Below are 17,042 nucleotides of genomic sequence, written 5' to 3'. Positions count from 1 at the left end.
GATGAACCACCACTAAACATCATGCCTCTAGACATGATTAGTAAACCCTTGTTTCAAGCTTCTCCACCAATCATCACTCAAACCGCTCCTCATCTCAAAAATTTCTCTCAATCGAAACCAAAGAAGACAAAATCTTCTCAATCAATTGGTGTTCGTAGATCAAACAGAATTAGGGCTGGAATAGGATTGAGAAAAACTCAAAGTGTAGATACTACAGTACATGAAATTCATGATTCTGAAGATGAAACCAACCACAGAGAAGCTGTTCCAACAGAACCTTCTGTTGATGTCTCCCACGAGGATCCTTCTCCTCCAAAGTCTCCTGAAAAGTCGCAAACTGTGGCTTCAAAAGTTAGGGAAGAATCCAAGACAATCCCTATTCCAAAAGCTACTCCCAAACCGCCTCCTCCAAAGAAGGATAAAGGCAAAGGAAAGGCTATTTCTGCTCCTACAAAGGCGCCTCACGAAGCTCCTAAACCCAAGAGAAAGAAAACCAACAATCTCTCTATTAACACATCAAAATTCTTTCCTCTGATTGAGCCAGAATTTGAAGAAGATTTTCATGACAAGTGGATCACGAGACCTATTGCAAATGGAAGGTTTGTGGATTTTGAAGCTTTTGACAAAGAAGAAATCTTTTTGAAAGCTATCACTGATCTTCTTGGTTGGACCTCCTTCCTTCAAATGCGAGAAAGGTATTATCCCGAGATTGTTCAAGCTTTTTATTTTATGTCTGAAACTTTTCCTGAAAAGAGTTTAATCCGGTCCACTATAAAAGGGGTTGAGATCTCTCTTACCCCTGAAGACATAGGAACTTTGTTTAATATCCCTGTTTCTGGAAACTGTGTCTATGGTGATTCTTGGGATGAAAAACTAGGGGTCAATCTAGAAAAGGTTTACCAAGATGTGTTTTTACCTGGTACCACTGGTCTTATTTCATCTAACCTTCAAAAAGTTCCTAAAATGTTCAATCTGCTTAGTCAACATAGCTTAATTCCTAGAAGTGGTAATCATGGTCATGTCACAAAAAACGACCTTATGATCATTTATCATATGTTTTTTGAAAAACAACTTTGTCTTCCTTATGTGATCATTCATCACATGATGGCTGCTGCTGCAAAAGACAACAAAAAATATTGTCTTCCATATGGTATGATGTTAACTAGGATTTTTAAAGAAAAAGGAGTTGTTTTAGAAAATGAAGATTCTGTTTTTGAAAATTCAAAATTCACTCCTAAGAACATCAGTCACATGAAAGCAGATTCCTCTGATTTTTCATCCATGAAAATGAATGAGGAAACTGTTTGTGAGGACACTCCTCCTTTTGTTCCAACTCAAGAAGCCACACCAGAACGTTCTCCTTTAATTCCAGAACGTTCTCAGCAAGCTTCTCCTGTGGCTGATGAGCATTTAGATCTTTTAGCAAATTTCAAAAATCAATCCTCATCATTTTCTACTGCCCAGGCAACTGAGGTTCTTCATGGTTTTCAAAACACAGCTTCTCAGCTTTTCACAAATGTGTCTCAGTCCAATTATCTTCATGTGTCCTCTCCACATGATAGTTATTCTGCTTTGTTCAATGACAGTTATGTGAGCAAATTCTTTAACTCCGCTCCAAACACCTCTGTTCCATTACACTCTTTCAGCACTTTGCAATCCACTACTCCTACTCTGCCCTCTATGCCTACTAATGCGTGTGGAAACACTTCTCAACCAGGACCAACCGATGATCCAAGAGATCAAAGGCGTCCTAAAAGGACTAAGCTTGAGAAAGATGTTAGCAAACTTAGGAAGGACTTGCCTAGATTGTTTGAAGGACAGCAAGCTATTCTCAGTTATCTAGTCTACAACAATATTGAAAATCAAATCCTAAGGGATTGGCTCACACAAGTTTTAAGCATGAGGTATAATGTCCCTCCACCTGTTGCGCATCCTTTTCCTCCACCACTCTTTACTATGCCTATGCCTGCTGCTTCTTCCTCCTCTGATGACTCTTCACCTACGCCTTAGCAAGCTTGGTGGCTCATTCTCCTTTTTGATGAAACAAAGGGGGAGAAAGAAAAAGGGGGAAGATTGAAGAATTAAAAGCAAAATAAGCCTTTTTGGAAATATTTCTTTTTGGACTGCTGCTGATGTTGTTGCCTATGCAACTTTATGTTTAGTCTATATGACTTTTATGCATTTAAAACTCTGTTTTGGTCTGTAAAATGCTAGATCACTACTGCTATGCTGCTATTATGTTACTCTTATGCTGCTGCTTGTTTTATATATATATATATATATATATGCATTCTATGCTTTGTGAAAAAATCATGATTGTTGAATTATGACTTTATCTTGCCATGATTTTAAAAGGAAATAAGTAATTCCTAAAAATAAAATCTGTCATATACACTGTTTCAATTCATGAAAGTTTATCATTCTCAATTTCAAATAAAAGATATTGAATGCTTAAATTGAGGGGGAGTTTTTATGATAAACTTATTTCTCAAAAAATTACCAAAAAATCTTATTTGACTAAAGGAATCAAATGAAATTCTCCACATGTTTGTTATCATCAAAAAGGGGGAGATTGTTGAGAGCAAAATCTTTTATTGATGTTTTAAAGATAACAAACATATTTACTTTAATTTATATTGTTATCTACTAATGAATTTTGTGAGAAATGTTTCATGAGAATGTTTAGTAAAAGCAAGAGAACGTTCTGGCACTCACAAGGGATAACAAAATCTTTATTGAAAATGGATATGAACAAATATGAGCTTTTTGGGGAATTATCAAGATATGCATAATTAAGATCAAGACCAAAGCAAATATTCTCTTTTGTCTCACTTAAAGAGGAAAGAAATCAAGGTTCTTGGAAATGCATTAAAGGACAAAGAAACAAAGGAAATAAATTATATTCTTGCACATGTGTTGGAAGCAAAAAGAATAAAAATTATCCTTGGGCCCTCATGTGGCTTTTTCGATCCATTAAGGAATTTTGAGGAAAAGGAATATTCAAAGGATCAATATTTATCTCCAAGCTACATGACATCATCAAGATGATCTAAGCAAACATCATCAAGTGGGCAGCAAGTTACAAAGGCTTGATCACAGCTCATCACCAACTAAGCAAGCACGTGCTCTACAATTTCGTTCAAGTTTTGGTTGGAACTGAGAGAATGATCTGGGCGAAACTGAAGAAACATTCTCTACATGCTTTCTCCCCAAGTCTCTTTGGAGCCAAAATTCAAATTCAAATTGGAAGCACAACAGCTCTTTATTGGCTTGCTCTCCAAGGGATTCAGCTCTATAAATAGAAGAGGACATTGAAGGAGAAATGCAAGAGTTTGAAATACAAAGCATTTATCTCTCTCAAAGAAAAAGCTATCAATCTCTTCAATCATCTTTTCTCATTGAGAACATATTTCTAAGTTTGTACAAGGATAGTTTGTTTGACATATAAAGTTCCAAACAACATCCTACACATCTTTTGTTTGAGACACCAGATCCAAACAATATTTTTATTACCTTTGTTTGAGACATTCGATCCAAACAAATCACCTTACAAAGAGATAACTAGATCTCAAGTCTATTGGGCTTAATAGTTTGAGATAGGAAGAGTTCCAACCTTTCTTGTGCGAAAGCAAAGAATTGTAGAAGCCTGCTGAGGTTGATAATACAGTGGTTACGGACTGATCTGGTGTGATCAAGACCTTATAGTGTTGGTTAGAAGTTTCTACCAACTGCATACTATAGTGGACAATCTCACACGAAGTGTGGGGACTGGAAGTAGCCGGGTTTGGTGAACCAGGATAACTCTCCTGTGTTATTCTCTCTCTCTCTCTCTCTCTCTCTCTCTCTCTCTCTCTCTTTTACTTATACACACTAAACACACACATTATCACAAAGCTTTAATATTCACCTCCAGAACATTCTGGTCCTAATCTCAACCATATTAATCCAGAGTTCTCTGGTCCTAACTTAACTCATATTATTCTGATAAATTAAACTGCCTCCAGAACATTCTGGTCCAAGATAAAACAACTGCTTAATACTTGACTAAAGGTTTAAAATTCAGTTTATTATTGTTTTAACATTCTACACTTATATTATATCTTTCCAGAACGTTCTGGTCCTTTATACATCAAATTAATATTTATTTGTTCAACTAATATTCACCAAGATCTTTCTTGAGTACATAAAATCTAATTTAAAGTTTCAGGAATAATTTTAAAAGGGTCACAATTCAAACCCCCCCTTTCTTGTGACGTTTATTGCTACTTCAAATACAATCAAATAAGTCGTTCAATTTTCACAACATATATCACTGTGATCCTTGGTGCATACATCTGCTAAACAAAGTAAAAAGTAAAAGACATACACTTTGATTGTAAAAAGACAGACATTTGCATACCATCATAAGTCACACATTTGATGTTCATAAGTCATTTCTTAGCCAAAAAAAGAACATTACATATCCATCAAGTTATCAAGTCATTTGATGTTCTTAAGTCATTACATATCCAAAAAGCATAAAGTAAACAAGTGCAAAAATCATTAATTAAACTAGTCCAAAAACATAATTTAAACAAGCATCACTGCTTTGGAAATCCTGGGATTGGGATAAACTCCATGTATTGGGGTTGATTAGAAGGAGATGACCCGTAATTTGGATTTGGAACTCTAATAACTCCAGGAGCAGTTGGATTTTGTGGAGTCGGACCCTTCACTGGTGTTTGTTTATGCCTGTTGTTTAAAAGAACTGATCCTCTCATGCCATATCTCCTTGTACTCATTCCCTGAAATAAAATCAATCAAATCAGACCTTAAATTATGACACTATCCATCAAATCAGTCCTTAAATTATCACAATAAGTATCAAATTGATCCTTATATATAGGGGTATAATTGGAAACACAGAAAAAATGACACTGAAAAGTTAAAACTGCAATTTTTACCATTTCCATCAAATTAGTCCTTATACACGTGATTGCCTTCTTGACACGTGTACATGACAACACAACACGCAAGAGGACACATCAGCATCACTAACGAAGCTTGTGGACAGAGGGACTATTTTGATGGACGTCTGTAAAATTCAGGGACTAATATATATTTTGCAAAATTTGGGGATAAATTTGACTGATTTTTGAAAATTCAAGAACGAATTTTAGGTATTACTCATTTCGATTGTTGCTACCATTATACTAATATTTGATTTCAATTGAGTTTGCTCTACTGTCACTGTGTTGCTGCGGTTTCGAAATTAGTCACCATTGTTGCAGGTCTTGAATCGGTGTTCCGTTCAATTGGATTGTTGATGTTCACTGTTGACGTGGCTGCTCTCCAAAGTTAAAGACACTCCATCATGGCTCTGTTTGGTAAAAATAGCGGATAGCTGATAAGCTAGCTGATAACTTTTAGCTTATAAGCTAGCTGGTAGCTTTTAACTGATAAGCTAACTGAAGTGTTTGGTAAAAATAGCGGTTCAACTAGCTGATAAATGTAAAATGACATAAAGGGTATTCTTAATTCATAATAAAAATTATATCATTAATTTAAGTATTTGTAATTTTGTAAACTAATTTTTCTTTAAAAAAATACTCTAAATTTATTAATTTAATATATCCTATGTATTATAAATTAAATTAAATTTTATTCACTAAAATTTTATCTTATATTTATTATCATTTAAGTGTTTCCACTTTATAAAAAAAATAACATTTACCTCAAAAACAAAAAAAAAAGGTAGCACTAATAGAGTAATACTAATAACAGAGAATAAAGAAAATAACATTTACCTCAAAAAAAAAAAAGTAACACTAATAGAATAATAGTATTTTGTTTCGTAAAAAAAAAACGAAGGTATATATTTATTCAAAAAAAAGGCTAGCTGATATATATACAAAAATTGGAATAAAGAAATAGTAGTCTTTATTACGTAGCTTATTATAAAAATTATAATGGATAAAAATACAATTTAAATGAAATAATAAGGGTAAAATTGGAAGAAAAAGTGAGAAGCTATAAGCTATAAGCTCAAACGCTACTTGGAATAGCTTCTGAAAAATAGCTTATAAGCTTGTGAAATAAGCTATAAGCTCATGGTGAAAAAGTGTTACCAAACATAGCTTTTTTTGTCAAACGAGCTTATAAGCTATAAGCTAAAAGCTAAAAGCTCTTTTTTGGGGTTAACCAAACAGACCCCATAAAGAGAACTGGTGGTCTCTTTGTATTATTTTTTATTTTTTTTTTATCTTAATTTCTTCTTGATGCATTTTAATTTCTCTTGCCTTTTTATTTTTGTATTTTATTATTTTTATTTTTATTAGATTAGGTTGCATAATTATCATTCATTTATTTATTACATATTTATTTTTATGTCATTTATTTTTACAGCAAGGATTTAGAATGTATATTAGGCTAATGATTCTCATTCATGCATTTAGTTTAGGTTTATTATCATGCATATTATTTTTCTGTCGTTTATTTTATTATGCAGATTTTAGAATGTATTCTAGGTCAATGTAAATCATAAATAAAAAGTGTGTGTGTGTGCGCGCGTGTTTTATTTTGGTTCATAGTTTAGGTTAAAGATTTTTGTGGTGATCCAACGTCACCATAAAATACATACGTTTTATTTTCTTGCTCGTTAGTTTTCTTGCTTTTAACTTAATGCAAACAACCACAAAATCACAAAAAAAAAAACATTTTCACAATAAACCTTGATTCAAAAATCAAGAGATCCCATTCTTTTATTTTTTATTTCCTTAATGAAATGCTTAATTAATTTAATTTTATCTTGAGTAATTTCCTTTAATATTAAAAAACACAAACCAATTTCTTATTTGTCACTTGGCCTTTTTACTTTAAAACTTTTTACAAAACTAATAAAAAACATAAAACAAATCAAACGTCAATTTCTACCCTGAATTACGAGGTTTCGATCCCTCATCGGTACGTAGGCAAAGGACAATCGTCCTTCCAAATCATAAAAAATGTAAATAAAAAAATGGTTCTTTTCTTTTGACCACTATTCTTAAATTCCTTCTTTTAAATAAAAGGCAAGTAAGTTATAGCCCAAAAGTTAAATAAAATCAAGAGGTTCTCGTAGAGTACTACGAATATTTAGGGTGTCAATACCTTCCCTAGATATAACCAACCCCCGAACCCTTAATCTTTTCAAAATAAATGGGTAATTTGAACATTCTCTTGTAGAAAGAACTTACTTTATTTCAGATCTTAATCAACGACCTTTCTATTGTTGCTATACATGTTAATATTAGCAACTCAATTGTTAGTTATATGGAGATTGATATGTGGAGGCAAAGGAGATAAAGGATCCCCTGGACATCGTTGATGATAAAAGTTCTGACAAGGAATTCCATTCAGAAAAATAGAGAAAGACACCGTGGAAATATAATTAAAAACCAAATTCTTCAATTTCTGATAAAAACTCATAGATTGAAGCACCTCAAGCATACAATTTCACTCGATACGATCATATGTCTTTGACATATCTAACTTTATTGTCACAAATCCCTTCTTGTCTAAATTTTCTCCTCGTATATGAAAAGATTCAAATAGTAAGTCATTATCAGTAATTAAACGTCTCGACACAAAAGCACTTTGTAATTTTTTGAATGAGACCAGGAAGAATCAATTTCAACCTATTTGCAATTGTTTTTGTAATTATTTTAAAAAGAACATTGCAAAGAGAAATATGTGGAAAATCACATGGCACCTTTGGTTTCTTCTTTTTCGGAATGAGACAGATATATGTATAATTAATGTTGCTCGGATTTCTACCACCATTGAGAATCTTCAAAGCAAAAGAAGTCGCACCCTTACCAACTATACTCCAAAATTGTTGATAAAATAAAGTTGACATTCCGTTTGGTCCCGGGACATCATTAGACTTTAGATTTTTAGCGGCTAAAACAACCTCATTTTTTGTGAACTCAGCTTCCAATATGTTACACATGACATCTCACAATCTATCTATGACCAATTGCATAACTTCATAAATTCTTTCAGGGTTATTGGTAAAGAAAATATCTTAAAAGAAATTATTTAAAACTTTGGCAATGTCTTCCTCATCGTCAAATTTTTCTCATGATCATCACATATAAAATTCACCCAATTTTTAGATTTACTTTGAGAAGCTTTTTGATGTTTTTTTTATTATCTCCATGCTTTAGCCACAAAGCACGAGACCTCCAAGCCCACCAAATTTCTTTACTCTCCACCAAATCATCTAGTCTAGCCTCAACTCATCTAATTTATGGCATCACTCCCTCATGTTGAGATTGTTTATTAAGATCATCCAATTTCTTTTGAATAATTTTTATCTGATTGGGAACATCACCAAAACGATCCTTACTCCAGTTAAAAAGATCATTCACACATCAATCGATTTTATCATACATAGAATCCCCCTGCCATATCTCTAGAACCTTTCACTACTTCTGAAACTCCACTATCACACAACCAACATTCTTCTGGACGTTGTAATTTAAGAACATTTTGTTTTTTCTTTGGCTTCCTAGAAGCAAGCCACAACCACAAAGCTAAATGATATGAGGCACACCTCGCTAAATACACCACCGAAGCTGAAGGATAAAATGAGACCAAGCTAATGTAGCTACCATCATATCAAGACGAGCCTTAATATTAGAAACATCATCTTGTCTATTTTGCCACGTAAATTTATCACCCTCAAAACCTAAGTAAGAGAGATTATGATTTTGAAGAGTGTCCCGAAACATCAAAATCATATGAGAGCTGCCGAAATTTCCACTTTCCTTCTCATCCTATGAAAGAATCAGATTGAAATCTCCTATGAGAAGCTACTTATCATTACTTTCCACCAATGCTAATTGATTAATTAACTTACAGGTTTTATGTTTCATTTAAGACTCGTAAAACCATATACCCTAGTAAACCTCCATTACTCATCTCCATTCTCAATAGCAATTAAGACATCAATATGGTTAAAGGAAAAATATAATAACTCCACTTTAACTCCTTTCTTCTAAAACATTGCAAGACCGCCGACACGTCTATTACCTTCTCTTGAACAACTAGCAAAAACAACAACACTAGATAAACCTTGAACATTTCGAATTTTTTTTTCTTAGTTTCTAAGAGTAATATACATGTGAAATTTTTATCTCGTAAGAGCTTTTTGAACACACTTATTCTTTGTAGATTACCAAGCCCATGACAATTCCAAGCTATGCAACTCATTATCTTTGATAAACACAAAAACTCCATATTGAAAGGGAAACACAAAAGGAAAATCAATACTCCTTATTAAAAGGGAAAACCAAAAATCCTTCTCCATAAGCAATTTATCAATCAGGTTAAGGGCATCCTTACTTGATATGAACGAGGGATATATAGTTGAAATAATAGCAATGCGATAAACAAATAGAGGTGGATTTCCACAATGAAAGTTTAGATTCCGTCCCTAAAATATGAAGATTCTTTCGAAAATGCCCATGACCCCATCTGACATGCATACTCCACTTGCTAACGTGACATGCCACTGTGTATTTAATTTAGTTTTTATTTTTTTTAACCTAACATGTGTGTAATTCTTGAACACATCATCAATTCTTTTTTATTTTTAAAAACATTGAATTTGGGAAAAACATATTCTTTTCTAAATTCTAACTTAATATTTTTTCCCAATTTCGATTTTTTTAAAAAAGGAAATTAATGATGTGTTAAAAAATTACAAACATGTCAAATTTAAAAAAATAAAAACTAAATTAAATACACAGTGACATGCCACGTTGATGGCTGAGCGTTTTCGAAAAAATCTTCATATTCATATTTTTTTGACTGAACCATAGAAGTTCCTGACATATTAACCCAATTTATGATCTAATATGCACTTTTGTTTATAGCGTTGCACAGTGTTCAGTTTATGAATCCCTAATCTGCTATTGCTGAATTCAACGTAATTCTGAAATCTGCGAGTGTGGTAAGTTGAACCTATTTCGATTGACGTTACGAAAGTTTGCAGAAAATTGAATTGAAATCAATATTATGGCGAGTGCTGCAATGGTAGAAGATGGTAACTTCGAAGATGACCAATTAGCTAATATGAGCACCGACGATATCGTCAGAGCTTCTCGTCTTCTCGACAACGAGATTCGCATCCTCAAGGTTCCTCCTTTTCTCTTCTCTTCTCTCTTTATTCATTCATTTTTCTACTTATGTAACTTTATTCCTGATTTTCGTTACAGGAAGAGTTGCAGAGGACCAATCTGGAACTTGAATCGTATAAAGACAAGATTAAAGAAAATCAAGAGAAAATTAAGCTTAATAAACAATTACCCTATCTCGTTGGTAACATTGTTGAGGTAGCTTTCTGTTTCTGTTGAGTATTGTTTATATAAGCACAGACACGGACACCAGACACTGATACGCCAACAAAGCTAATAATTTGAAAAAATCACATAATTCAGTGTAATTACAAGTGTAGGTGTCGTGTCATTGTCCGACATCGGGACACGCCTAATCTGAGGAGTGTCCGTGCTTCATAGGTCACTGAATCTGTCTACTATTGTATGATAATGTTTTGCATTTAGATATTGGAAATGAATCCAGAAGATGAGGCTGAGGAAGATGGTGCTAATATTGACCTTGACTCACAAAGGAAGGGAAAATGTGTTGTGCTAAAAACATCTACACGACAGGCGAGTGAGATATACCATTTCATCATGCTCTTCATATACCTTGTTTGTCGCAACGATAAATTCAATAGTTTTCTTTTGATTGCAGACGATATTTCTTCCAGTTGTTGGACTTGTTGACCCTGACAAGCTAAAACCTGGTGATCTTGTTGGTGTAAACAAAGATAGTTACTTAATCTTGGATACTTTGCCTTCTGAGTATGATTCTAGAGTTAAGGCCATGGAAGTTGATGAAAAGCCAACAGAGGACTACAATGACATTGGTGGATTAGAGAAGCAGGTAGGTAATCTTTAATTTTGTATTCAACCACTTATGTTTTTAATATGAATAACTTTGTTTGTTTTTGTCAACAGATCCAAGAATTAGTTGAAGCCATCGTTTTGCCAATGACCCACAAAGAGCGCTTCCAGAAGTTAGGAATCCGTCCTCCCAAGGGAGTGCTCTTATATGGTCCACCAGGGACAGGGAAAACTTTAATGGCCCGGGCCTGTGCAGCACAGACAAATGCCACTTTTCTCAAGTTAGCAGGTCCTCAGCTTGTCCAGGTATATATTTCTGATCTCGGCTAATGCTTCCATTTTTCCTTGTATGTGTCAATATTTCTCCATCATTTTCTAATACAATTGAATAGTTGTACAATTGGGCCTCAATTTTCTGTTATTTTCAGTTCAATCTTTTCTTCAGCAGGGGACATTGACATGCACAATGTCCCCTGCTGATTGATTTTACAAGGATTTTTTTGTTATTCATTTCTTTTAGTCTTTATTTTCAACACTTCTGCTGTTTTGCTATCCCATCCCTCTATTATATTTGCCTTCATTTCTTTATAAATTGAATTTATATTTTTGTATTGGGATTAATAGTTGATCATGTAACCTGAAATTCTGCACAGATGTTCATAGGAGATGGAGCAAAACTTGTTCGTGACGCCTTCCAACTTGCCAAAGAGAAGTCACCATGCATTATATTTATAGATGAAATCGATGCAATTGGTACAAAGCGTTTTGATAGGTATTAAATATTAGCATGCAGGCTTTTAGATCAACATCTCGATTTTTTCTTTCTTTCTTTGTGGTGAAGGGGATGTTTTATGATTCAAGTATTGAATTTTAGATTGTAAAAATACTGCGGACTTTCTTCAACCTTGTAATTTATTTATATCGTGGCTGATTGCAGTGAAGTGAGTGGGGACAGGGAGGTTCAAAGAACCATGTTAGAGTTGCTCAATCAGCTTGATGGTTTTAGCAGCGACGACCGGATTAAGGTTTGTCTTAATTTTCTTATCTGTATGGTATATTTTTATTGAGGTGATGAAGTTATGTATGATAGATGAATACTGGCTTTGGGTTAAGCATAATAGGTCATATGTTCCCGAATGCTGTGTTTTGGGCCTCCCATAATTTTGTTGACCTTCATTTAACAACTTTTTCAAGACTACCTTGAATCTAACAACTTGAATGGCGATTAATTAGATCGATTTAGAAGTTGGAACCAAATTTATAGTTTTCATTTACGCTTGTAAATTGCAGGTGATAGCAGCAACAAATCGTGCAGATATTCTTGATCCTGCCCTCATGCGTTCTGGTCGATTGGACCGCAAGATTGAGTTTCCTCACCCAACGGAGGAAGCAAGAGCTAGAATTCTGCAGGTTTGGTATCCTCATACTTCATCTGCTTTGTTCTATTTATTTTTTTTGAGAATATTTGATGATTGTTTCCATGTTGGTATTTCAGATCCATTCAAGGAAGATGAATGTTCACCCAGATGTAAACTTTGAAGAACTAGCTCGGTCCACAGATGATTTCAATGGTGCACAACTGAAAGCCGTCTGTGTTGAGGCTGGCATGTTGGCTCTGCGCCGTGATGCAACTGAGGTTTGTTTTCTGCCAGATTTGGAACAACTAATTTATACACCCCGAATCATCTTACAAGATATATTCTATGAATTATATAAGCACTACAAATCCCAAGACCAACATATAATTTGCTTCTTATATTACCTGTTGATGTGGGAATTTCCTTTCTATTTCTTTTTGTTTCAAATGTAGGTGAACCACGAGGACTTTAATGAAGGTATAATTCAAGTCCAAGCAAAGAAGAAAGCAAGCCTGAACTATTATGCTTAAGCTAGATTCTGTAACAAACAATTTTTCAGTTCAAAAAAAGCTGAGACATCTCAGGCCAAGAGAAAGCCTAATTTGGTGTTTGACATTTACTTACTTATTTTGGGGTGCTATTTTACTCTAATCACATGGAATGATTTGGTAGTTGTTAGTTTAGAATTGGTTTCAACAAAATGCTATAGTAAAATATCACAAATAATCATGATTCCATGTCGTAACATTGTACCATGAACCGGTATCGTTGTTGCCTATTGGAACTCGTTGTAACCAATTACTCAAGTTCAAATGCTATTGCTTGAGATCAAGAAACTATAGTTTGCAGTCAAAAACATAATCTAGGAACATATTCGAACGTGACCTGATTATTAGATTAGGTTGGATTGGACTGTAAAATATTGTTTCTCTATTTCCAAGTCCAATCACCATGTTTCTCTATTTACATTTTGACACGAAGAGTAATACGTGTGCACCAGTCAATCCCTCACCACACGTGTCACTCTTTCATTCCATTTCTCAACGCCACGTGGCAGCTAACCACCGCCAAAACCGAAACATAGAACTCAACAATAAAACCAAACAATTCGGCACAACACAAACATTGTTACACTCATCATTCTTCTTTTCTTACCACAACACAATCCTAAAAATCCTCAAAGAAAAAACACCAAAAAACCAAAAACATAGTTCAATCTCAAACCAAAACAACGTCAAGAACAAAAACAAGACACAATGATGAACCTTTTAGCTTTGAGTTTGTTCATAACTTCACTAACAACAGCAAGCATTTTCTCTCCAAATCCAAAACAACAACCAAACACAATTGTCAAAGAAGGTCACAAAGTTGTTGTTGTTGAATATGATCAAGATGGTTACCAAAACACCAAAATCTCAATCTTACCTGAACAACAACAAACCCATCAACAAGATTACACCAACATGGATTCTGGTTTCATAGAAAACACCAAAGACAGAATCAAAGAAGCTGCTTCTGTTCTTCCAAACATGGGTCAAGGAATTTCACAAGATGCATCTTCATCACATTATAATCTTCATACTCCTAATGCCAAAAATGCTAAAGAGCTTATTTGTGATGCATATGGTAAATGCAAACATGTGATGGAGAAAGCAAAGGATAAAGCCTCAGAAACAATTGATAAGAAGAGAGATATTTTGCATTCAAACAAAGAAGCAGTGAAAGAAGTTGGTAACAATGTTGTTGATGCAGTTGATAATGCTAAAGAGAGAGTTTATGATAAAGCAAATGATGTTTATGATAATGTTCAAGAATACACAAAAGGGTCATTAGAAAAAGGGAAAGAAATGGGACAAACGTTTAAGGAACATGTTGTTCACAACGTGACCGAGGCAAAAGACGGTGTGAAGAAGTTTATGTCATTATCAATGGAGAGAGTTGAATCAATGATGAGTTTGTTGAATTTGTTGGGATTTTCAAGTGGTTATGGAATGAATGTTTGGATCACATTTGTTTCTAGTTATGTTTTGTCTAGGGTTATGCCAAGACAACAATTTGCTGTGGTCCAGAGTAAGATTTATCCTGTTTATTTTAGGGCTATGGGTTATTGTTTATTGGTTGCTTTGTTGGGTCATGTTTTTGGACATGGAATGAGAAACAATAATGGTGGTGGTGTTATGCAATCTTGGAACCTTTTGGCTTCTCTTTTGACTGTTTTTGTTAACTCTGTTTACTTGGAGCCTAGGGCCACTAAGGTATGTTCTAGCTTTTGTTTTTTCAATTTTTTTATTGTTATGCCTAATTTTCAATTGCTGCTCACATTTCATATTGTTTTAGTTTGACTATTTAGCTTAATTGATTGATAAAAATTTATGTTGATAAAAATTCAAGTTCGATTATCTCCGGAACCAATTTGAGTTGGTTAATTTAGCTTCTTAGAAAAAAAATAGTGTGCTTTAATGTGGATAACTTTGGTAAGCATTAATATGAAATCTTTTCAACTTTGAGCCTTGATAACAAGATTGTGGACATTTGATAGATAGTCTTAAGAATTTTGTCTAGGATTTGATTTATTTGTAGTTTTTCAAATAGAAAAATGTTACTAGTTAGTTAGTATATTAGGTAGGTCTACCACCCATTATGGCCATGTTAAGTTGCGAATGGAATCGCTGGTTACCATAAACATATGACATTATTTTGATTCTACTATCTATAGGCATTTGTCCCTTTTGTTTGATTATTGGCAAAATGAGGAATGAAAGTTTTATTTATAGCTCTTTGCAATCTCAGTTCTCTCAAGTCTCTGTAGTATGCACTGAATTTGAATAAACATAGTCTCTTTTTTGAGTTCCTTAAATAACAAGTTAAGTTGAATAACTTGCACTCATACATTGTTCTGTTGTTTTCAATGATCAGTTAATGTTTGAAAGGATGAAAATAGAGAAAGAAGAAGGAAGAGGAAGAGAAGATGTAACAACAACTACAGAACGTAGCAGAACAGAAGAGCATCAAAATTCACCTGATCCTAAAAAAACATCTACAACTACCACTGTTGCTGCAGAAGGAACCGAATCTCAAACACAAAGGAAAGAGCATGATGATGCTGTTAGAGCAAAGATAATGAAGCTTAATAATAAACTGAAAAAACTGAATTCATATTCTTCTTTTCTGAATATCCTCAATCTCATGTCTCTTACTTGGCATCTGGTTTATTTGGCTCAAAATGTTCATCAGAGTTGCTAATTAATCAGATTAATTGTGTTTAATGTTCATTAATTTGTACTTGTTTAAGTGTTGTGCTTGTAATGATATGTGTTGATACATGCAGTGACTGTAGTATTTAGATTTGTATCTTTCTGGTTTGTTTTAAGTTGGGACTCCAAAGGTTTATGATTAGACATGTGTAGTGTATATTTTAGTTTGTATTCATTTTGTTTTTGATGGTGAGGAACTTTTACTATTGCTTTGCTTCATGGTTAATTAGTGTGTAATTCTTCTATATGGCTCTCCTCTTGTACATCATTAAAGCACACATTTTATTTTCATAATCATAAGACTTCTCTTTGACCATTGGTAGTAATCCTATATGATGACACAAGGTCTATGTTGATCTTTGTATGAATGATCAATGGTGAAACATTAACTTTATAACCTCCTCAAAAGTGAAGTAAGAAGGAAAAGGGTAGAAGGAAGGTGAAGGAAGATAGAGATGAGTTTTAGAATGAGGAAATTTCAAAGTGTAATAGACCATCTGAAATTATCTGACATTTCAAAGTGTAATAGACCATCTGAAATTATCTGAACTTAGAGTAATTCCAGGGCACTCTCATCAACACTTGTTCATTTATTGGATGAAACTAATGTATGACCTACTACTTTAAGTGAAATTTATTTTTAAAGTGTGAGATCCACTTTGATTTAAGTTAATATAAAAATGAGTGTTTAAGAGAGTCTTGAAAAGAGAGTGTTACTAGCATTATTCTTCGAACTTATTTTCAATATTGGTTCGAATGTTATCTGTTTTAATGTAATCTAAAATGGGTTTAAACTGCATTAAAGGTAAAGGTCTGATGTATGATTTTTTATCTTTCACATTGCAATGATAGTATTTATAATCTATGATGCATAAAACTTTTTTTTATAAATTGGCGTGTTTGAATAACTTAAAACTATATCATAGAACCATAAACATTTACCTAGTAGATATGAATAATAAGTTAGATGCGGTTAACAACAATGTATAAATACTTAATTTATTTAGGGTCTATGTTGATGACACTCTATGGCTTGAAAGACGAGTTGGACCAAATTAATTGTCGTCTCAACAGCTAAGACATTAGGAGGAGGGATACTTTGAGTATCACCGTCTATCGATCGACTATGTGCATTTGGTTCACCTTGATGAAGCTATGGAATGACGACACATGAGAATCTTGTTTTTTATTTTTTTATTTTTTATATTTGGTTAGTACAATTTAAAAGATTGGTCAAATTGGACTGCTTTCTTGGTTATTTTTTTTCGATATTTGTGAAAGTTTAATTCATCTAATAATCTACGAAGATGACATGGCTTGCATGATTTTGTTTGTGTTTAATTATGTTGTTTTAGATTGTTTTATTTTGTTGATGAATTATCTTGTTGAAATTATTATGCTTAATTTAATTTCTCTTGTTGTAGAACTTGATTTAATGGCAGATTTTTTTTATTTTCCGCGTTTGAACACGGTTTCATTATATGATTTAAAAACTATCA

General features: G+C 33.5%; 2 protein-coding genes across 2 annotated transcripts; both read left to right on the top strand.

The window, feature by feature from the left end:
* The first annotated feature begins 9,869 nt into the window (after window positions 1–9,869).
* On the top strand, window positions 9,870–12,985 carry LOC25491789 (26S proteasome regulatory subunit 6A homolog). Its single transcript, XM_013599811.3, has 10 exons — window positions 9,870–10,161; window positions 10,242–10,358; window positions 10,587–10,694; window positions 10,780–10,971; window positions 11,046–11,237; window positions 11,585–11,703; window positions 11,869–11,956; window positions 12,222–12,341; window positions 12,427–12,567; window positions 12,742–12,985. The coding sequence occupies exons 1-10, from the start codon at window positions 10,042–10,044 to the stop codon at window positions 12,817–12,819; spliced, it is 1,275 nt and encodes a 424-aa protein (XP_013455265.1). The 5' UTR covers window positions 9,870–10,041; the 3' UTR covers window positions 12,820–12,985.
* A 284-nt stretch (window positions 12,986–13,269) lies between these two features.
* On the top strand, window positions 13,270–15,769 carry LOC25491788 (uncharacterized). The gene is made up of 2 exons (XM_039833176.1): window positions 13,270–14,544; window positions 15,206–15,769. Exons 1-2 carry the CDS (start codon window positions 13,546–13,548, stop codon window positions 15,530–15,532), a joined length of 1,326 nt encoding a protein of 441 aa, XP_039689110.1. The 5' UTR covers window positions 13,270–13,545; the 3' UTR covers window positions 15,533–15,769.
* The last annotated feature ends 1,273 nt before the right edge of the window (window positions 15,770–17,042 follow it).

This window comes from Medicago truncatula, chromosome 4, assembly GCF_003473485.1.
Source record: "Medicago truncatula cultivar Jemalong A17 chromosome 4, MtrunA17r5.0-ANR, whole genome shotgun sequence".
NCBI classification, from domain to species: domain Eukaryota; kingdom Viridiplantae; phylum Streptophyta; class Magnoliopsida; order Fabales; family Fabaceae; genus Medicago; species Medicago truncatula.
This window is presented reverse-complemented; position numbering and strand designations above follow the sequence as displayed.

Bases quoted from the DNA above. Each gene is read 5' to 3' on its own strand.
- LOC25491789 (XM_013599811.3), top strand. From the start codon at position 10,042: ATGGCGAGTGCTGCAATGGTAGAAGATGGTAACTTCGAAGATGACCAA. The intron at 10,695-10,779 runs GCGAGTGAGATA...TTTTGATTGCAG, and splicing joins TAAAAACATCTACACGACAG to ACGATATTTCTTCCAGTTGT. The intron at 12,568-12,741 runs GTTTGTTTTCTG...TTTCAAATGTAG, and splicing joins TGCGCCGTGATGCAACTGAG to GTGAACCACGAGGACTTTAA.
- LOC25491788 (XM_039833176.1), top strand. From the start codon at position 13,546: ATGATGAACCTTTTAGCTTTGAGTTTGTTCATAACTTCACTAACAACA. The intron at 14,545-15,205 runs GTATGTTCTAGC...TTCAATGATCAG, and splicing joins TGGAGCCTAGGGCCACTAAG to TTAATGTTTGAAAGGATGAA.